Below are 23,598 nucleotides of genomic sequence, written 5' to 3' on the forward strand. Positions count from 1 at the left end.
CAGGTCAGAGAAAATGTCCGGAATGCTAATGCAGAAGGATAATAGACAATCTGGCGGGGAGTAACCATAGACTGTCTATAAGTGCACGTAGTGGGTTGTGGGCTACAGTATGTCATTTTAGCCAGAAAATGTTTACTGAATCATTTTAGTAAATCATTATCATAAATCAAGTGATGATAATAATATAATAATAAGCTTTATTTGTATAGCACAGCCCAAAGTGCTTCACAGCAAAAACATAACAATTAGTACAAGATTAGACAGAATAAGAGCATTTACAGTACAATAATCACAGTGTTGATGTAAATGAGTCTGAAGTACCATTAAAATAGTATAAAATAGCAGAATTAAAATAGTTTAAAATAACATTGGAAATCATGCCTAGTTTCCGTATCTGTGCCGTACTTAACGACCCTCCTGCCGGGAAACCACATTCATCACCATTCTTGTAAATGTTTTAAACTATCAGAGCCATATTTTGAAAGCATGAGATCAACAATGGGCCCCTGTGGCCAAATGATGAGTAGGGTCATTTTCTCATAGACTTCTATACAATCTGACTTCTCAGAGTTGCCCCCTGCTGGATCTTCAATATAATGCAAGTGTAAGGCTCCTCCGCATCGGCTCTACTTTTTAGATCCAGGGCAGGGGAGGTCGGGTGATGGTGAATGGCGCGAGCACAGGATCTAAAAACAACAGGAGACTTACAACATGGCAGTGGGAATAAGCAGACAAGACACATTTGTGAATCCTCCAAGTTATTCATGATCATGAATAACTTGAAGGGATACAAGGGTGGAAATTCTCTTCAAGTCCATTTTCATTAATTTTTCATTTCGCTATAGAATCCACGGTGTTGACATGACCATTGCACATCACTCGCTGCTTCTAATGATAAGTGAAGAGGGGTGAAATATGTAGGCGATCTCGCTGTTTTGACACAGATGCTCATTAATAAATGTTAATGATGCATAATCTTTACATATTTAAATGTACAATAGGTAATAGGTAATATACAGTAGGTGCTTGTATCCGCCTCTCATACGGTTGCGAGTTACCTCTGCTGTCAACAAGGCCTCTCATTGATCACGACTAAACGGCCAATTGCCTGTCAGACCAGCTAATGAGGTGAAACACATTTTCCACAGGAGAGACGTAAAACGGTGAGGAAACAGAAAGGCCTTAAAAAACAAAATGGCTGCCGGGGGAAGGGATGCCAGAGCACATTTGTGACAGAGAGCCAGCCAGTTCTGCTCCGTGTCCACTCTGTGTGCATGTAGTCTGAACAGATGGGAGCTACAGTAAGACACCCCGGGCAACTGAAGCAATTTCCAAAAGGCCAGTCAAGCCCAGCACAGAGAGCGAGAAAGAGTGGGAGAGGAGCACAAAGACATGCTGGAAAGCCTTTCATTTCAGCATTACCATGGCTACTAACCAACAAAACTCAGGAAGCATTGTTAGACTTTAAACTCAGTCTGACATCTAAATCCTACCCCGCCTCCTGATCTGTGTGAAATTGGGTAGATTTGTTAGTGATTTGTAGTTTTGCTATCCCAGTGTTCAGTGGAGTTATTTACTTTGCTGAAGTTATGCACTGCAAATTGTCACAGCATATTCATTTCTTTTATTTCTGCAAATCCAATCAACAAGAAAGCAATCTGCAATGACATTTAACTGTCAACTTGCATCCCCCCTAACAAGCTGATATTCCGTTAAATGTCTAACCACACTATACAATTAGCAGCGCTGCCAGGTACGCGGGGCATGGGGAAGACATTACAATGACTTTAATTGAGCTTGTTAGACATTGAACTGGAGTTGTTTGTACAAGTGATATACAGATGAAGACATCACCAATAAACATTAAGTTCACACTTTACAAGGTGGATATACAGTTAGTTTTTTTGTCTTAATCTCGATTTATCTTGCTTGTGTTTTTCAGGTCAAAGACATATTTCACCAGCTTCTCCTCCAGAATCTCCTCAAGGCCCCGGGGTAAGACACCTTGTGACCTACTCAACTTAAATAAGTGACTAAACCCTAAAAGGCTTTGACTGAAGTTCCAAGTGTCTCACAAAAAGCCGCCAGCATTTTAGCTGCTTTTGAACTAATTTCTCAACACATTTTTTTCTTCTTGTTTTTATCCTATGCTATCAGTGTGTCCACACAGGATCAACCTATCATCTGTCATTTCAAGCTGCATTAAGGGATTTCTTTGGTCAGCGTTTTGGCCAGTTAGAGCAGCGGGACGAGCTGAAAATACAACATCCGACATATTAGCTTAATTAACGGTCGTCTATTTACACATCCAGCAGACGTGAGATTAACATTCATCTGGGTTTGTCTTCCTGTCCACTAAATACATCCCTCCCCTCTGCTCTGTTTTGGTCTGACCTGCTGCTGCTAAATGTCTGACTTTCTTCTCCAGCTGGTCACTAACTCTGTCTGTCTGTCGTTTTAAGGTGGGCAGATAGTTTTTTGTTGTTGTTGCTGAAAACAATAAAAACTAAACTAAGATAGTATTGATTAGTAAAGCTTTAAATCCTTTAAAACCCCAATCGTAACACATATATTCAGGCTTTTGAAGGGTGTTTGACATATTCTTTTGCCATTTTATCGACTAAACAAATGATAGATTTAGAGGAAAAAGCAACTGATACTAAATAATTAGCTTCCTCAGTTGGAGCCTAATTCACAGCTGTTATTCATATATGCATGTAAAAGCAAGAATCATATTTATTAATACTTTTTGAAATAATGTATTCAGAGTAAACTCAGCCTTGGCTGAATATTACACTCTCTATACAAGACATGGTAAAGCGGCAAATGCCTCACCTGTAGTTCAGCTGCTGACCTGGAGTGATTCTTTCGCTGGGTGACAGGATCAGGAAGCCTCTCTAGCAGTTCCCTGTAGCGTTACATGGATACAGCTCGCCTTCTGTGCTCTTTAGTCAAAGCTCATAAATCTTGACCAACCCGCAGTCATGCTGTGTCTGGTTTGTGGACTGCAATTGCAGGTCAAACTCTTATTTCTTTTTTAAAAGGTCAGGGAAAAGATGCTTTATTTGTCCCAGATCTCTCTGCACGACTGTGATTAAGAAAAGCACAATTGGCATCTCTAATCTTGTTTTGCTCATCTGTATGAGATTGTAGAAGGATTGGGTTTATCTAAATAACCTGCAGCCAGAGTTTTGCTGAATATGTTTGCAGCTAGCTTGGCAATGGAAAAAAACAAAGAAATGAGTGTGTCTGTAATGTTATTCTTGGTGACAGACATCGAGATATCTGTGTGTGTCAATCATGGAACAGTTAAATGGGAAATATGAGTAATACTGGTTATAATGATCAAGCCTCTAAATGATCAGTTGGAGGATTCCCACAGGCAACTAATAAAGTACTGATCAATTCTACAATAACTATGAAATAGATTTACCTGCACCATAATCATCCAGCCAATATATCTGGGGTGGGCCACTGACTCTGTTTCCATTCTTAGACTAAAATACCAACATTGAATATCTGTAACATATACAAACAGTGTGTGTTGCTGTGTGTGTGTATTTTGTGTCCATCCTGACTAAACTAAGCTGCCGTTACCATCATCCCTCACCCTGAGTGGAGTTGTGATGGATGCTGCTCTCTCTCAGGATGACACACACACACACACACACACACACACACGCACACTAAAATTGTGCCACAGAGCGGAGGAAGAGAAAGATCAGGTCTGCTTTAGGCTCTCCGGGCCAAAATGAGCCGCAGTCTGTATTGTCGACTCATTTTAAAACTGAGCCAACAGGGGCCGGGAGCTGTGGGAGCGCTGCTCTACAAATCGACCCTCATTTTGATAAAGCAGCGAGGGCGGTGGAAGCCTGTAAGCGGGCAGCTCCCGGTGGCTAACAAGAGACGGCTGTGGTCATACTGGGCAGCTCTTAAGGGATGACATTAGAAGATGGTGGTGCTTAGCTGGTTACACCACTGTGCATGTACAAAGCCTTTTCTCATCTCTTAATTCCCAAAACACCTGATCTACCAAACAGGCAAGATTAATTTAAAAAGAAAATGTGTTATTTGCGGACAGTGATGGAAACATGACACTTGGGTGGTAACGCTAATTCTCGCTCTTTTTAGGGTGTGATTCTTTAATGTGCGTTGAAGTGAATATATAATAAAATACTCAATAGGGATTTGGACAATTATTGAAAGTAGCTTTAGGTTTACAGTAAATGTATCTGCTAATACAATAATCCAAGATACAGCGATATTGAGTAAATAAGCAGCAGTCATTAGTGCCCCGGCTGCTCAGTGAGCGCAGCATCTATCTGATGTGCTGTCCAGGATTCTGCACAAAGACGTGAAACAGAAAACAGTGAGTGAAGCGTTGCCACTGCTGTTGGCAGTCACTCTGCAATTCATCACGACTCTAGTGCTCACAAAAAATCTCCACGTCTCCATCTATGTCTCCTCCCCTTTCAAAGACGCCGTTATAAAAATACACTTGTTTCAATCATAAAATGATTTTGCCTGTTCAAATGTCCTCTTCAACATGTCTGTCAGGCGCTGATTAATCAATGGCTTCCTTCTCTGAGATGGTTCTGTAAACAAGCCGTGTGCTCCGGCTCTGTCTCTAGGCATTGTTGGATCTGACAACTTTCTCTTGCTCGCATAAATTATTGATCCTTGACACTCGGTTTGCCTCGGTGCAGAATGCTAAGGATCTTGTGGTATTTATAGCCAACATTTAGGGAGAGCGTCGGAGTTGTGTTTGCCTGTGTTGATGATGATTTCTCACATCGGGCCGCGGTCGTGTCTCAGGGTCGTGCTCGTGTTCTGTCGATCCAGGTGGTCTCGTAGTCTCGGGCCGGAGGTGAGGCCGTGTTTCAGTTTGTTGCTGGCAGAGGGCGATTTGGCAGCTGGCACTGGCTCAGGCAGCCCTCATTTCTGCTGCTCTCTATTATGCAGAGGCAATGCCTTGTAACAAATGTCTCTTCAAAAGAATAGGATTCGAGACGGGCATTGTTTATTGTTTGCCTCTGCTTTAGCATGCAGCCTTTATTGCCGTGTGTGAATTCCTCCTTCTCGACACTAGAAAGTGAAATAAATGTAATTGTAACCATGTTGTGGAAACCTATTTTCAAGATTGATGTTGGTGTTTTAAACAAAGCATAAACAGTTTTTCTCTGAAATTACTTCTGTGAATGTCTGATGATAATCACACCTTAGACGTTACTGCTCAACCCCTTACTGCTACCTCAGTGATTACTGGAGGGACCGATTCGCGCGTCAGTGTGCTGCTTAACATTCTTATGGTAGAGATGGATTTTGAAGAATTGATCATCTTGAACTTTAATTTCTCAGATATTTGTGATGTTGAGGCAAAACAGGTGTAAATGAGATCAAACTACATGTTATGCAGATTATACCAGCGTGGGGGTTTTGTAGTCTAGATTGGGAAAATCTGAATGGAAACTACAGTATCGCATTTGAAAGCTGCCAGATCGTTTGCAACACAACATGGCTAACGGCTTCACAAGATGAAGAGGTGTGATTGCACCTCTGTTTGGGGTTTTATGAAAGAGCAACATATCCAGTTAATTTTAATATGTGATCGCCAATGTAAACATCAAGAGGTGCATGATGACTTTCCTGCCCTATACCTTTTGGTTTGTGGAATTGGAAACATTTGTAGCAGTGACTGCATATGTCAAGTGGGGGTCGCATTAGTACCTGTTATCATACATGCTACCTTTGTGAAGATTATACATTGTTGTTGAAAGTGTCAGAATGGAATTTTTAGGCCTACTAATATGAAATATGCGTAAGAAATGAAAATGTCATACTTCATTTTTCATCAAGCATTAGTATTACGAATGTACAATGGCGTATTAGAGCCATTAAAAAGCCAGCGGGTAGGGGGGGATATTTTGAGAAGAAAATAGAATATTCTCTCAGATTAAAAAGTCAAATATTTGCAAAGAAATTTCAGAAATTCTCTGAGTTCAAAGTCACACATATATGAGAAAAAGTATGGAAAACAGTGTGGAACATCAACAGTATGGTAAATCTGAAGCACATACATCTCTACGTATGGGCCAGAACTAGGGCTGACAATTAAAAAAAGAAAGTGTCATTTTCATAATTAGCAGGTTCTTAACAAGCTGTAGCAAGTGACAGTTGATTTCATCTGCTATAATGGCGACTGTCAACTGCAAATGTACTGAACTGAAGTTATTTGATGTTAAATGTGTGAGTTGGCAGGACCTAAACACTCCGGAGTTATCTGGTTAATATACATTATGCAATATGCCAGTATCAGTGAAGAAACAACTTAGAAATGTTGAATGTAAACACACATTAGGTGTGGGCTGTTCATAAAAGACCAATATGCTTCTTTTTTATTGCTTGGTACAAAACGCATCTTCTTACATTTAATACTATATAAGCCACAAATATTGAAAATAATCTCAATTGAAATTCACAATATACAGCCCAAACATAAAGCGCATTTTAGTAATAGGCTCACTCAGGCTTTTGTTACAGCACCACAAAACCTACAGAGACAATGTTAGTCGACATGGTTATATTATCCCTGTTTGCTCCATTTGTCTTTCTTATTATTCACTCGAGGTTAATCTCACCGTTCTTCATGTCTTTCTTGAAGTGTTTCATTCTGTCCTGCACGTCCTAACCTTTTCATTTTCTCCCGTCACACTCACACACAATTATCGCTCATCCTCACTCGCATCCAACCTCCATTGTTCACACTTTGACTTGGTACTCCCCCTTTCTCATGCATTTCTAATATGTTCCTCTTTTGTATGTTCGACTGTTCCAATCTTTAATTCCAGTAATCTCTCCATCTTGTTAACTGGATCTCCGTGTTGATCCTCCTTCCTTTCAAACCACACCTGCTTCTCACTGTCTTTCTTTCAGACACATGATGGCCTTGGCTCCATAGACCGTTTCCACTAACATATGGTTTTTGTCTTCAGTGGGAAAGGTTACAATTGGCCAATTCTAGCATGGCAAAGGAGTCTATTGCCTATTTTGCACAGGTTTTTCCGTGTTAAAAACACCTGCAAATACATGCTAACCTTTGTGCAAACAGGTTATAATTCACAGTCTCTCCCTCACATGCAAACATAATGACCATCAGGAAACGGCCAAATGAACATTCATGAAGATCTTTGACACACACACACACACACACACACACACACACACACACACACACACACACACACACACACACACACACACACACACACACACACACACACACACACACACACAGATGCAGGTCCCATGAAGCCAGAATGTGAACAGATGATCTGCTTGGCTGTCAGGGCAAGCAGGCTGAGTGCAGAACATTGGCAGCCATAGCATTGCCACTACTAATTGCCTCTGCGTATTCTCTTGGTGAGATCCTCACATGCAGAGTGAGTGTGGTGTCTTTCACACTCCCTGCGTGCAGGACGTGGTGACTCAATATGAGATCACGTGTGTGTGTGTGTGTGTGTGTAAAATGTGATATGGCTTAGCAGTACTTGTGAGGACTGACTTGTGACAGCCCACTGGTCTTGACATTTTAGAACATTTCGAATTGTGAGGACATTTTGGCCTAATTCTAACAGTCGAAACAGCTCATTTTAGGGTTACGCCTACACCAACATAGTATTTGTGAGCGAGCAAACTGTGGAGTGACCAGCAGGTTCAAGATATCCAATCTGAAACCATGTGCAAGTCAATCCACTATAACATCTCTATTTCAGTGACATTTAGCGTCTTTTTAAAATTAACCCCAAAAAGGCGGCTGTGTTCAGCTTGAATTCAGTTAGTTGAGATGGATTCCAATACAGCCCAACAATTATATCATATGTCTTGTAATCCCATGAAGGAGGGCGTCAGACGTATGGCATGACACCGAAATAAAAGAACAAACTAAACATTTAAAAGTTAACCCTAAAGTTAATGTTTAAGATATTGATATTTAAGAGTTTAAATATGGTGATGATGACCTTTTTGAGGCTTTATTTTTTTATTCTAGTAAAGTACCCATGTTTCCAATCAGAACTCAAAACATTTACATAAAATGACTTATAGGATATCTAGACTATTTCCATTTGATGGATTGGTGCAGTCATCAACAACATGCGGTCTGCTGTTTGAAATATTTGGCTCAGTGTAAACGTATATCGTCAATAGAGGTTTTGGAACAAGCTGATACAGAACGTGATGCTGTCAGACAACTTTAAAGCTACTTAAGGGGAGATTGGGGCTTTGTAAGTAGATATCAAATAGTACCGTTTATATTGGTGATCATTTGGCAGATCACCATGTTCATTTTCACAGTTACTAACGTTGCAAGGAACAGGTTCAGATTTGTTGCTAAGGATACCACTGCAACCAATGCATCCTTTGCCATTAAACAACATATTTAAGTGACCTTAGCTCGAAGCAGGTCATATACTGTATATATAGTATACAGTATATATATCTCTGGTGTCTCTTCAGCTCACAGCTACACACACTAAGTGTTTCCTTATGCTCTGTACAGTGTTTCATGATGACATGTGTCACATTAGCACATGGAGTCTACACAGTTTGATTACTTCCTTTCTTTAATTTGACATGGTAGAAAAGGTTTATAGGGAATGTTTGGTTGATCTACTTCAAGGCCCAAAGGAATTAATGTAAATCAATGTAATGTCCTCACAAGCATATCAGATTCAGTGAGTATAGTGAGTGTGTCCACCAGATCACTGGGTGAGTGAACATCTCCTCTTTTCCTGCTCGATATGGTTCAATGCACTTTATTGAATCCCAGAGAGCCATTTGTGTTGACCATAGCAGATTCAATAACGCTCACAAACTGTTAGATGAGGCCAGCTGAAACACACACATTTGGGTTATTGAGGAATATAAGCCACAAGAAGTCCAATGATACTGTTTTTAACATTGTAGCTTTGCTTCACTGTAACTTAACAAGATGCACTTTGCTTAGCCCACATTTGGAATGATCCAACATTTGTTTTGTGTCTTTAGTTAATGTGTGACAATCAGAAGGTGCTTAGCATTGCCTATATTACTGGCTTAAATAATGTGGGCTACAACAGAAAATACTGACCTGTTACCCCAAGTTAGATGCTAGATCATGATTATTTGGCAACATAAATGTCTGGTTCAGCTGGTGGAACATTTTCCAATGGGAAGGAAAAGAATATTGTGGATTTCATCAGTATTGCCGCCATTACAATTCAAATGATTAACCCATCACTCCCATATGGGGCATAATAGTGCAGCAGGAAAGTCTAGGGAACATCATTTGGTCAGTTTGTCAGTTCAGTTTAGACTTTCCCATGATCAAAGGGCCAAAGCAAGTTTCTTTCAAAGGAAGTCTGGTCTCCCACTTAGGGACAAAATGAAAATCTTAGATTTCCTGAAGGAATCCGAGCAGAACTGCTGCTCTTATTGCGTAGACAGCCGAGAGATGTGGTTAGGGCATCTAATCAAGATTCCTCCCAGACGCCTCCCTGTGGACATCCATCTGGGAGGAAACCTCAGGGCACGTATATGCACGGAGGTGTAATATATCCTGATAAGCCTGGGAAAGCCACAGGATCCCCGGAGGATCCAAGTGGCCAGGGAAAGGACTTCCAAGCTGCACAACTTACTTTGCGTCCCCTGCTCATCGTAACCAGATGCATAGCGGAGAACTGTGAAGGGCTTCCTTTCTGAAGCCAAACCAACTTATGTGATAATACTTGACTGAGTGTCTAAATATATATAAATAGTGCAGGTGAAGAATGCCATAATGCAAAGCAGGCCTGACAAATGAACATTCAATCATTGAGCTGAGGTGAAGTGACATGAACTGGTAAATCTTTCAGTCATTCATTTCTTTCCAATCAATTAGGCGTTCTTTCAGTCTGTGTTAAGCTATACTCAATGAAACTCACCACTTCCTGCACATATGTTTCACTGTAAAGACTTCCTCCATTTCCAGTTTCCAGTTTGGCTTTTAAAGGTAAAATGTTTTGCAGCCAAATGAACAGCAACACTAAAATGTGTGAATAGTAGGAGAAATGATGGAAGTAGTGCTGTGAACATGTCCATTATATTGAATGTATCTAGACTACAGGTAAACATGGAGGAAGTGTTGCGTTTACATTAACAGCTCAAATTCTGAAATGGAAGCATATCAGAAAACAGGGAGCAATAAACAATATGCTTTAAAAACAGGGAACACTCTGAATAAATCCTGTCTCTGAGCTAATCCTGTTGAAAATGTCAGCAAGTCCTCCAAATTAGACGGCATAATACATAGTTGTTTCCTTGCCTCCTAGAACAACAGAAACAATCTGAATGCCTTCTGTGTTTTTCTCAAACTTGTACTTTAAACGGGCCAAAGATATCTGTCACTGTCACCCACTCCCACTGACTGCTGCGATGCAATATGATATTTACCTATCACATGCATTATGTGTCAACAATTATTTTTCTTTCAGAACCATGGACAGCGCTGTTATGTGTGAGGTGTGTGTGTACGTGCAACGCTGTACGTAGCACTGAAACAGAGCAGCATTCGATAGACAGACAGAATATGCTTTCTTAGTTCCTTTAATTAGCCTGCTTGCTTTCCGTGGTTGTAAAGAGACGGAGAGCGCTGAAAGCGCTCTGATTAATACATGTATTAGTTGTTTTTTAAACTGTGCCCTTATGTTGTTGTTGTTATTTGCATATTGCATGGTTAAATCATGAATTTTATTTTGTGAAAAAATATTGCACCCATTACCAGTCGCTTCGTCCTGGTGCTTGGCCTGGGTGTCAGACTCAAAAAGTGTTCTATCACCACTTAATACATCTGTACTGTAGGCCTAGGTCTTTTTCAATACATATGCGCCCCACCCCCCCTTGTTACGATGCGTTCTATAGTTTGTGCCTTTAAATCACAGTTGGAAAAATACATTTGTCTAATGATGTGTCAACGCTATGATCATAAAGACTTTGTTAATGCTGAGCGACCTTGGTTGTCATGATTCCAATAATAAATATGTGGTTAACGGAAAAAACAACAATGTCATCATTAATACATATGGTAAACACATGTTGTTCAGGGTTACCCGCTCAAACAACAAACAGCCACCGTTATTATCTACACTCTCTCTTGTGTCCAGTCAAAAGTCTTCCAAAGCAAGAACGTAGGAGACATGCAGTTCGGATTTGGACCTGCTGACAGCTTCGAATGAGTGTGGGTGGAGAAGCGGGTGGAGTGCGAAGGGCTTATAAGGGCCGTAGCAGTCTAATGGTCTTCTTGTTGTCATCTGAGACAGTACATGTGTCTCTCTGGTGTAAAGTATATTCCTGAGCCCTGGTGTTCATCATCATAATAATAACAGTGAATCATTTGCATTGTTTCTCTGCAGCTCTCACTGTCTCAGCTGGCAGCTACTTCACGCTACCCGACCATCAGCCACTCCAGCTCGGCGTTGCCGTGGCAACAGTCGTTTCCATCTCTGCTCCATCCTTCCCCGTTGGCATCGGCCCACCAGCTGTCACATGTCGTAAGATTTCCACCCCCGTACGCTCACACACACACACACACACACACACACACACACACACACACACACACACACACAGCCTTGTATTCACGTTCATACTGAGGAAAATACACAAGCAAAAATGGGCATTTACACGTCTTTAGGTGCACATTCTAACACACAACCTAATACATAAGCCTATACATCCCCAAGGATATGCTGTCAGTCATTGAGGAGAGTTCAAAGACACACTCACCTTTGCAGCACACGAGGATACAAAGTGTGTCTTGGTGATAAAACACTGAATGTAAACATACTGTGTTTGTTTATAAGAAAACCCCACAGGGCACTTATGTTATGTTTGTAATGCCGTATATTTCTATTATGCATCCATCCATTTCAAGTCATGTCAAGTCAAGTCAAGACAATTTTATTTATATAAGCCCAATAAATTTCCCTCAGGTGGCTTTACAATCCGTACAACAAAAGACACTCTCTGTTGTTAGACCCTCGCAGCGGATAGGGAAATCCCTCCCACATTTATTTTTGTTGAAGAAACCTCAGTAAAGAGCAACTGCTGGATGCAACTGGATGTTGTGTGTGTAGAAAAACCAACGTAATAAAATGACAACATACTGTAGACTACAATGCAATAGCGTGGTGCAGGGACCCCCTACTGTATATACTGTACACAAGAGGCTTGAGGAGGTCTGTGCGACGGGGGGGGGGGGGGGGGGACGTTGCGTGGTGGAAATATATTTTAGTTCACCCCTCTCCTTTATTTATTTATTTATTTATATTTACTTAATTTTTTTAATTGCTTTATTTACAAACAATTTTGAGACCCCCCCTGCAGTACCTCCGCGGACCCCCTGTTGAAGACCTATGCAATAAACAATTACGTAAACATAATATAAGAAAAAGATGAAACCAAGAAGATGTAAAGCAGCTTCCAGGTGTAACAGGTAAAAAAGGACAAGCTACATAAACACACAAGAAGGATATCGCAAGCGAATCATTGACACAGTGAGGAGAACAAACAAACACGCAGACTTCCATCCATTTATTTGCTGCATATCCACATCTGTGTTGTGATGTTAGCAGGCGAAGCAAAGTAGCCAAGCGGACCTTCTCCCAAGCTACTTCCGCTAACTTCTCCCGTTGTATTCCCAAGGTGTTCCCACACCATATTGGATATATAGTCCACACGCTCACTTCATCCTTATGCATCTTTCGCAGATGCCCAAACCATCTCGGCTGGAATCTCTGAATATGAACGAGCAGTGTTTTTACTGTAGTCTCTTTCCAAACGTCTGTCTGTGTCTTTAAGGATGAGCCCGGACACCGTGCGAAGGAAACTCACTTTAATCGCTTGTAACCACAATATAATTATTTTGATCTTTACCCAAAGCTGATGACCACACCATGACTTTCTCCCTCTTTACCACTGACTGTCTGATCCACAACTGCAGTAGACTCTCCGTGAGTCTGCACGTGCTGGGATGTCTGGACATTAGGATCTGGCCTTTAACCACATTTTGTAGGAATCTAGTCATAGTTACAAAGTAAATTCAGTTGCAGTAGTTTGTCCAGTAATTAGAAACATTTCTTCATCCGCCTTTCTGTCTTAAGTTTTCTTCCTTTCCATTTGTTTTTTTTCAGAGCTGTTCTGGCGGGTCCCCACCTGCTTTTACGCCTCAGCACAGCTAAGAAGGACTTTGCTCATATTCTAACTAGACAGCAGTAGCTTTAATAGGTTTTCTTCCATATTTCATGCTCGAAATCCATATGGCTTAAGCTATGAAACATATTGCAGGAATAATCCAGGAAGTGTGGATCAGGCTTATTGGAGATAACAATATAATCAGACGAACAAATGGCTAAAAAAAAGGCACAATTCAATTTGGTTTTTGAAAGACTGACGAAGTTGTGCTGTGGAAGAACAGTCAGAAGAACTTATGTGTTTCATATAAAGTATATCTACACGTGTAGTCAAAAGTTCCTGTTCTTTAGTATTTCTGGTTACATTTCAATTAGTGCACTTTGTTTATACCATGAGACATGTCAGGGAGGTACTGAACTGAAATAACCATCTACATCTGGCAACACACTCATATCTTATTATATACCTTCCTCACGTAGAGATCAATTTGGCACATACATGTTGACTTCCAATCAGAGGCTGAGAGGTTTTAAATTGGAAACTCTGAATCCACATGAATTAATGTCCTTCCTTCTTCGCAGCACTTCCAACATTTTATTTTCAGCCTTTGTTGATTTTTCACAATTTAGCCCAGAATTACTTCCAGAATGTAACAATTTAATGTAATCATTTTAAATCATAAATCATTTTAGATTTAACCTCTGCACTTCTGATTCACCAATTATTCAAAGCGCTGCTGCTGTCAGATGTTTGAGCATATTGTGTTATTTTATAAAGGACTTGAATGTACACTATTTAGTCATCTGTTTGCCCCTTTTTAAAGTCTTTGTATCCCTCATGTTGGGTGAGATAGTGAAATACTGGACTGTGTTGTTACCCAGTGACAACTTGTTCACTTGAAGATTAACATTGTTTTATCAATCATCCACCTTAAAGTCAAATATAAAGTTATTAACCAAGAGCTCAGGGGATAATCTGCAGACAATAAGGTTAAACTAAGTTTATATATAACTTTTGCGGAACAGCTGCCTCTGTTGCCACAACTGGAAATGGCATAATGGTTAATGCTAGAACACAGTGTGACAGTAACGAGTAGAGTCTGACTCCGTGCGTCATATTTATCTTTAATTTGCTAATATTACCTACCATAGCTAATAAGTAAGGCTGTGGCTGCAAAAGCCCTTAGTATTGAATTGAGGTTTGGAGTGTTTCACTGCTTATGAATTTCAATTGTGTTTGTGATTGCTTGTTTCATACTCCGCGGATGCTGTCCAATGCTTTGCTGTCAACATTAAAAGCCGTGGATAAGTATGATGCATTATATCCCTAGTCCCCTGGCTGCCATTAGTTTTCAGTTATGATACTCTAAGGGAGTTTCAGTGACGTTCTTTGTGCATATATTGAGTCATTAAATCAGCCTGCAGAATGTATTGTTCAAACCTCCATTTGTCCTTGTCCCTAACCTCAGCACCTGCCTATAAAAAGCAGTTGCTCATATGTCATCACACGGTGTAGGCTGGATGGCAGCAGGTTCAGATACAGTGGCCTATAAAGCTATTACATTGAGCCTTTTAAACACATTAAGGTTTCCACACCATGCCTTTGCATCCTCTGAGGTTATTATGCCTCGGGCTGTTTGATCAAAGGGGGAACATGGATGTGTATATTGCGGCGTGACTTTGTTCGAGGTTATTACTAGCTTGTTTGATGGAAAGCCCAATAATGCACAGCCATTCATGTCCTCTGATAAGCCACATGTATCAAAGATCAAAACAGAAATGGCACTTGAATGGGAAATGACACCATTAGCACTCCTTAGCTAATTATCTGTGCTAATACCCCTCCAGCCGCGTGTCTGTCAATGACAAGAAGAGGGGATTAATGTTTGCCACAAAACATTTAGAAATGTTGAATTGATCCACAGGCTAACTGTGGACTAACGAACTGTTCTATTTATTTTTCTAAACAGTTGAGATTATGAAGGGGAAAGAAACAAACATGGATAACACGTTAAACAAAAGAATGGCAGTAAGTGAATTGCAGATAAAATGCAAGACTGCCTCAAAGTCAAAACATAAACAATATGCTGTTGGGATTTAACTCATAACAACGGATTTGTATATTCAGTCCTGTTTGCTTTCACCTAAATTGAAATGACAAATTGACATCCAGTGGCACTTTGGTTAAATTAAAAATCCCCACAGTTGAGCTCATTCTCAAAGCAGGAAGGGACACACATGTTTCACAGAGAACACGTCAAGAAAAGAAAGCGAACACTTTACTTTATGGGTCCTTGGACGTTTTTTCAGTGCCTTTCACACATGCACTGCAACCCTATTACTAACAAGTGTTGTCTGTGTATACAAAGCCAGATATATCCTATTCCCCTGTGCCATAATGCTTTGTTGGCGTCCAAAAACCGTTCAATGAAACACTCTGCGCTGTACATTATTTTGCGTCAATACCACATACACAGTCTACTACATACTAATGCAGGAACCGTGTGTTATTCCACAGCTGAACATAGTTCCCAACATGTACACTATTGACTCCTGTTTGTGTAATGTTTTTTTCTTACAGTTCCCAGAAGTTGTGTGAAATGACTCTTTTATAAATAAACAAATTATTTCTGCCTCACTTTTAAAGATTTGCTTTAATTATAAACTAATGAGCTTGGGGCCACAGGCAGAGAAGGTGAGAGATGAACACATTGTTGGTTTTTGGTCTTTTCGTTTGATTTGTTAACTAACAATATAAGAGTAAAAATAGCAGTTTAAAACACAACGACGTGCATGTCTTGCAGGAACTTCTGCTGTATGTAAAAGCCTGATTTGGACTTGCATTTGGACTTTCCTGCGCCATTACATTGTGCACTCAACATTAAGTTCATAATGATCATTTATAACATAAAAACACTATTGCCACTTTAAGGTTACGCTATCTGAGCTGATTCATCTCTTTACAATCTTTCCCAGATACTGTCTCCTTCTGTAGCTTGAGAAATTGCATTGGCACACCTCACCACTTTCTCTCGCCGATGTATTGTCTTCACGTCAAGTTTATTTATAGAGCATCTTTAAAAAACAGATGTGTCATAGAGATCTTTGCAGAAAACAAGGGACACAAAAACAGATAAAATCCAGTGTCATAAAACATTCAGTAGCAGTTCAACACCAAAGGAACACGCAGAGAGCCCTTTAGGAAATCTCCAAACTCAAACCAATATGCTTTAATAATGATGTCAGAATTGGAAAGGCAGCTGGTGGGGAGTGATTGATTAGACAAAGTCACACCTGCTGATGTCTCCCGGTGTTCCTAACATGTCATTTGTATGTTTGTACGTTGATGGACACGGCTATTTTAAAGATGAATGTAGGCTTTCACAAGGACTGAGCAAACGTAGTACAGAAAAATGCCTCCTATTTATGGAAGAAGTGTGATGCTACTGTAAGTGTGGGGTCGGTGCATCCTGAGTATTACGCCACTTCCAATTCTGAAAGCTCCACCAGCAGCTTTCTCTCCTGCCGTGTTGCTTTGTTTTAAGCCACAATTTTACTGTCCATGTCATTTCCATGCATCCAGCTGCCGATTAGTGCCAATTTGGATTCCTTTCTGCCCGTAACTGTACTACAGTGGAGTCGTTTCGTGTCGTTGCACTTGCCTTTCCCCTCACTGTATCTCTCTCATACGTATCAGCCTGAACTGCAGAAACCTTTTCTTGGGCTTTCTGCCGTTCTCTTTTTGATTTCAAATTTGTTTTCTTTAGCTGTGTTCAAATAACCACCTTTATCTGTATCCTCCCACTCTGGTACACTCAGGCCTGCTCAGGGGCCAGCAACATCGCCCACCTGGAGATGGACCTTCAGCGGGAAGGGGACATGTCAGATCACGACGAAGGAGCCCAACTTCAGGAGCTGTCCTTCACCCCTGTCCATGCTCCTATCCTCACCCTGGGGATGAATGTGCCGAGGTGAGCCCCCTCTATTGCCTTTTTTTCAGGCATGGGCAATGATCTGTTATAGAAGGTCAAAGGGTTTTTATTGACACTTCATGAACAAACACAATTAGGTAACAACAAAAAAAAAAAGCCGATTGAAAGTGTCTGAAACCAAAAAATGTCACGTCCTTTTTACAGTCAGTGATTCATGGTGAAGAAAATGAAAAAAAGAAATAGAAAGCAAACTGAATAAGAGATGGCTTTTGACTTATTATGCTGTAATACATCACTTGTACTCCAAGACTAACAAGCCTTCATGAAACATGCTGCACATTATTTCCTTCAACATGTTCATTTGTGGCATCCTTGTTCATGCTCTACCCTTTGCCTCTGAATCCTCTTTGCTCATGTTAAGGTGAGTGACTGTTCTGCTCTCTGAAAACCAAAGCTTTCCCTGATGAAAAGCAGGGAAATACTACTTCATGTATGTTGGCATCAGCTGTGTAATATGAACGGCAATGAACAGGCCAGCTGTTCTTTGTGAAACGGTAAGCACTGGCCAGTATAATGATAGATGCTGATGATGTGTGGCCTTGAAAATCCATCTGATTGATTGACACTTTAGTGTATTCCAGATATATGGAACTAGTATGATTAGGCCACCTGGCTCTCCTACATTAATACATTTGTTTGTTATTTTTCTGAGCTCAGTACAGTTTCTGGTGTGGCTAACCTCTCCAGTTTCAGCGCGGGAGAGTGACACGAGTGTAGCTTGTGTTTGAAAGGAGACATTATTGAATAAAGGAGCCACTTTACACATGCGTTTTATCTGGCCCGGTATCTCTGTGTAAACGCTGGTACAGTCCTTCATTACCACAGAAGTTCACTGTCTTGCCATCTACAGAGGGGTATCGATCGGCTCGCTAATTGGCAGCGTGTGTTCACCGGGCAGTATAGCGGTGTTGTCAGAAAAGCGAGAGAATTCAGCTCAGAGCCAATTTAAAGAAATCGTTTTGTCAGCCTCTACATCTCACTTTGGGTAATGGTCTCTGCATTGTTTGTTTGTCTCAAAATTCATTTTTGAAATCCAGCTGTAAGGAAGAGGTTTTGACTTTGATTTAGTTTGTTACACAATGCAATGCAGTGTGCTCACAGTTTGCACTGCAGCTCATAATAAAGTTTGGAGAGGATTTCTTAATGGCGTTGAGTGTTGAGGACGGACACCGAATGATAAAGCACACCCTGCAAATAATGGGCAGAGTAACTCAAGTCAACTCGACTAAAACAAGGCATCGCATTAGCACAGAGAGTCGGTAAATAAGCGGCTGGCATCGAAACACTTTCGCCAATCCCAGAGTTGGGATCCAGACACGATGCTGTTCAGTTCACTGGGCTGAAACATCTCCGGCTCTTCACTCGGAGCCAAAACATCTTTTTGACTGTGCTCGGTGTGGGATGACCCACTTTGAGAAGAACAATGAAGTCTAAAGACGTTTAATTGAAGTTTGCCGTGCATATCTGATTGAGCCCCCTTTGAAATAGAAATGATGGCTTGAATATTAATCCACTCGGGCTAAATTAAGATCTCACTCTGAAAGCATAAAATTGACACCGCCGCAGAGGAAAACCCAATCCACTGTCTTCTTCACTGTTGTTGCCTTAACTGCTTTAATGGCGGCGTCATTCTTTCACAAATGTGAACGTGGGCTCGACTGGACTGGGGCGGCATTACTTTTACGATGAGCCCAAACGTTATCTTTCATTTTCCTGTGTTTGCACTTGAACCAAACATCTGCGCACTGTGTTTATCATACCCATAGTGTGTGGTGTCAGTGTTGAAAGTATAAGTTATGAATGTTACCGTAGTTGCTGAAGAACAGGTGGCCACTATGATTAGAGATAACTGCCAATTATGTTAGAAAATCCCGTGGGAGCGATTTGGCACCCGTTCCCTCTCCCCTGTAAGTGTTCTGGTGGGGCTGCTGCTTGACGGATATTGCTGACATCGTCATGCTGTCTGATCAATGCTTCACTGCATGTTCGTTAAGTCCAGCCCGGATATTGAAATTCAAGTTCAAGTTATCTCCCAAAAGCTAAACACCTTGAGTCACAATGGAACTGATCCAAGATAACCTGGGTCTGAAATGATAAGACGGCACAGTATTCCGCTCAGCTCCAAAACAAAAATGTCTGCCTCATTTACAACCGCAAATCACCCAAGTGAGGCCGGTGCATCCCGGACTAAACGCATTACCTCCTGCTGCTCGTAAAGCATCGGCAACGGCACTCGCTGAAGTCTTTTCTGCTTGGCGAATGATCGATGTGCTCTCATGACTCTGGAACTGTCCTCTAATTTAACAACTTCTTCCCCAGCTTCTGCTCAGTCAGCTCCAGGAGCTCACTGGCCCACCTCTACTCCGCTGGCTTCCCCGACATTGTGGACTGCGGTGGGCAGGTGGCTGAAGTCCTGGACCCCACGGAGCCCGTGCCCTTTGACCCTCAGCGAGAAGAGGCTGACCCTCTACAAGGCAACCTGCTGGTGTTCCAGTTCCTGGCATTCACCAGGTGAGGCCTGGGTCACATGAGTGTCGATATTGACTGATAGTAGTAGCTCTTGTACTGCACAACGTATACGCCGTTGTCATAGAGATCAGTATAGATCTGTCCCATATGCTCCTTAAATATCAGTGTGAATATATTGATATGATATATCTAAATGTAAGACTACTTGTTGTTGCTGTCATTGATTTGAAAAATGAAAACTAAGCTCTGACTGTACACTGAGCCACTGGTCATTTAACCGTAGACAGGAATAGATATTTGCATCACAACGCCCCGCCTGCCTTGAGATTTTTTTATTTTATTTTTTTATTGAACTGCAGCCAACACTTCAATGCACTTAAACCATGCAGCCATACAGTCCTGCCAGTCCTCCTCTTCACACATGTGAAGCACATACCCATACACAGCTCGCAGACACACGCTCGCAGTCAGAAGAAAAACACATGTCCCATCAGCACTGGCTGAATTGCGCATCTGTCATCGGCCCATCACAAAAGGCCCCGGAGCCCTTGCCGCCTCTGTCAGGGGCTGACAGTGGAGGAGGGGGCTGCTGAAGGACGGGTACAAAACACACCACTCTTTGTGTCCTTCTATCTTGTCATCAGCACCGTCAGCAGTTTGATAAAGCCAACTCACGTCTGCTGTTCATCACCATCGTGCTGCCACGACTTCCTCCTTCCAACCTCAACGCATGACATGTGATGCACAATGTAGTTCTCAATACCATGTGTGAAGAGACAGATCTGCTTTCTTTTCAATTATAATTAATATATACATGTTTGGCTCCTCCTGTGTGCTGATAGATGATGTTGATTGTATGTACATTGCGCCGTGTTTTGAGGCCGCAACTATATTCTCCTTTTAAAGTTTTATTGTTGATGTGTCTTTGAGTCTGACCGACTTCCTGGTTCCACTTACATACTACAGTAGTTGTTTGGGCGCATATCATACACAAAACCGAGGTTGCGTGAGGTGAGTAATGACAAGTTTCCTACCTCCAGCTTCCCCCAGCACAGAATCACTATCCTGTCTATACCTACAGGCTGGCAATTAAATCACTTCCTTTCTGAGGCGAGTTGGAAGGATGTTTGGTAGGAACAACCCAGTTATAATGCAAGATTACAACAGCAAATACTTATAGCCCCTGGGTAAGTTGAAACACAATCATATTATCAGTTGGAAGCAGTGAAACGAAGCAGATATTTTAATATCAGAAAATATGGACTTTTACTGTAATTTGTAATTTGTGGGTTCTGAAGGTATGAGAGCTTATTTGATTATTTTGTGGTTTTCGTGGCAACCTGAAACTACATACCTGAACATACATTGTTAATCTCTGTGGCTACCTGTAGCGTGGGTTGAGGGTTACCTCATAATTGTGACAAACGGATATGGCATGCAGGGATTTAGGCAGTGGCAGCAGTAGCACTTAGGCAATCGGGAGCCTGTGGATACTAGGGAGTGTAATTTCTAGCTCTCAGCCGGGCGCCATAATTATCAATATTGTCTGTTTACAGAATGAATATTAATGCCTGCTCCTCCTTGAACACGGAGCACGGCGGAATCTCGAACAGTGGAGAATCAGAGGAAGCGATTGACTGGGAGGTCACACCCAGTCCTCTTTGAAATCTCCAGCTTTGAAGGCCTATCCGTGTTCGTGGGAGGGGGGGGGGCTCCCAGCACTCCCTGCACTCCCTGCTTGTTTTGAAATTCTCTTTTCCCCCCCTCCTCATCATTGAATACCCGATGACTGATTGCTTATCTGTTCAGCAGACGGAAACAGAAAGAAGCTCATCCTGAAACTCGCTCATTATTTAATATGCTCGGTGCTAAATTGAGTGCTTGCAGGCTCACCGGGACTTTTTGTGGGACATCAGCAGTTTGAAGTGCTGTGCGTGTGTGTGAAATCACACTCGGAGGGTGGTGTTTGTGTGAAAAGGTATACACAACACCAGGAGGTTTGCTTAGTCACAGAGACTTTTTGTTTTCTCCACAGGAGTCCTAGCAAACACACACTGCATGCAATGATTCCCTTTGTGTTAATAGAGTACAACCACTTTCAAACACTTGTGTTTGACACAAACAGACAAGACCTCCTGTCTGATAACTAAGTTTTTATGCTGCCTTGAGTTTTAAGAAGGAGCCAAGTTATCCACTTATAATGAATCAAAGGTGTAGAGCTGAGTTTGTACCTTCTCAATCAGCAGTCCAATTTATAGCCACTTTTAAATCATGATTTACCACATCAAGTTCTAATCCTCATTTTTATTATTGGGTTTTTACTTTTTACTAGCTGTAAAGCTGAATTATTGGCGCTGGTTGGACGTGCACGACATGCCTATTTGATTTTTTTTCTTTCTTGGAATTGTCTCAGGTAAATCATGTGATTTACTCTTCCAGGTTTTTAATGCCATTTTCAACCATTAATTTTCAAATGTGCCTACCACTACTCCCTACATAGATTTTGCAATAAAAATATCACAGTTAGTGTTAAATTGGTCATATTCAGGGTAGTAAATCACTTGAGCATTTATTTACATGCAGCATTGCCATGTTACTTTTAGATATTGCTCGATCATTGCGGGATCATTATTTTCTGAATAATCATCAACCTTTGTCTTCTGCCAGAATACCGACGGCGGGTGTTGGTCCTGATTGGCCTGACAACATCCACTTCACCTTCCAGTTCTATCGCTTCCCACCAGTCACATCGCAGCAGCTTAAACTACTGACCAGTGACAAGGTTCAACAGAAAGCTAGCGTTCCACTTCCCTGTGTCTTGGCCTCCATCAGCAAAGACGGCACTGTCAACTCTGGTAAGGATCCGCCGCTGCAAAAAATAAATAAAAACACTGCTCATTTCTTCACTGAAATGGAGACTCAGGCCTTCAATTGTCCTGTGTGCATCCCCCCGTAGTAAACATTTATAATGAAACTGCCCTGGTGCTGTGGGCCCAACAGCATCTTAAACATATAATATGTCATTGTCTGCCACCTTGTGAAGTAGTGTTGGATCATGGGAGTTGTTTTCTTCACCACCATTGTTGTCATTGCACTCAGCTTCCTCAGGAAGCCGAATTATCCACAGAGGTCTCCTGCTCTCTAAAACAAACTGACACAGTGATTAAAACCGGTATAAACACTGAATAAAGCAGATTCACATTAAAAATGAGTGTTTCTCCTCTCCTATGCGGTTTGGCTGCTAACATTTGCTCAGCTTGTTCCTCTCATAACTTAAGATCCAGATGTCCGATGACTAAAATCCTTCATCCGATTAAAATATAGATGACAGCTTCTAGCAGGCAACCACCACACTGAGGCATGCTCAAAGGGGATACGCTGCCATTACAGGCGACCACATAAAATGGACCATTTTGAAAATAGAAAATTGATGGAAACATTTGGGATAATGTGAGTACACAACTCAACAACATATATACAATAGGTCAAGTAGTTTTTAGACATTTTAATGCGTAAATGTCACAAAGAAAACTTGTGCATCGGACGTTTGTTTTGGCATCGTATGAAACTGCAGGGACTTAAATCTGTCTTGAGTAATCTACCACAGTGAGCAACATGTCAAGTTTGTGATGTTATTAAAAGCATGATAACACGTTTGAGAACGTTAACTGACAGATTTCAAATGTCCACGTTGGAAGGTGTGAAAAGGCCTTCATCTATATAAAACTAGTATTGTATGCTTTGGAAAACCATTGTAAATCCCTGCCGTCAGCATATAAACCGTTTATTTTCCTGCTCTTCATATTAACATTGGACAATCAATGCCAATAAACTGCAAGCTCGTTCCATGATGCTTCATGAGATGTCTGATGCAGAGGCACTTCTCTTTCAATCAGTCGAACAAGCACTGATAGATGTCAAGTCTATTCATG

General features: G+C 41.3%; 1 protein-coding gene across 3 annotated transcripts in view; it reads left to right on the forward strand.

The window, feature by feature from the left end:
• Positions 1–23,598, forward strand: part of nphp4 (nephronophthisis 4) — a 163,686-nt gene that overhangs the window by 95,334 nt on the left and 44,754 nt on the right. For 2 of the 3 annotated variants that reach the window (XR_003832558.1, XM_029436186.1), the window contains 5 exons: positions 1,943–1,995; positions 11,427–11,564; positions 17,025–17,176; positions 19,517–19,708; positions 22,334–22,521. Coding sequence is in view for 2 of the 3 variants with exons in the window: in XM_029436186.1 (XP_029292046.1) it covers positions 1,943–1,995; positions 11,427–11,564; positions 17,025–17,176; positions 19,517–19,708; positions 22,334–22,521 (723 nt within the window). In the remaining variant the exon portion in view is untranslated. The remainder of the gene's footprint in view (positions 1–1,942; positions 1,996–11,426; positions 11,565–17,024; positions 17,177–19,516; positions 19,709–22,333; positions 22,522–23,598) is intronic. The other variant, XM_029436187.1, reaches the window with a different exon arrangement.

This window comes from Cottoperca gobio, chromosome 7, assembly GCF_900634415.1.
Source record: "Cottoperca gobio chromosome 7, fCotGob3.1, whole genome shotgun sequence".
NCBI lineage: Eukaryota > Metazoa > Chordata > Actinopteri > Perciformes > Bovichtidae > Cottoperca > Cottoperca gobio.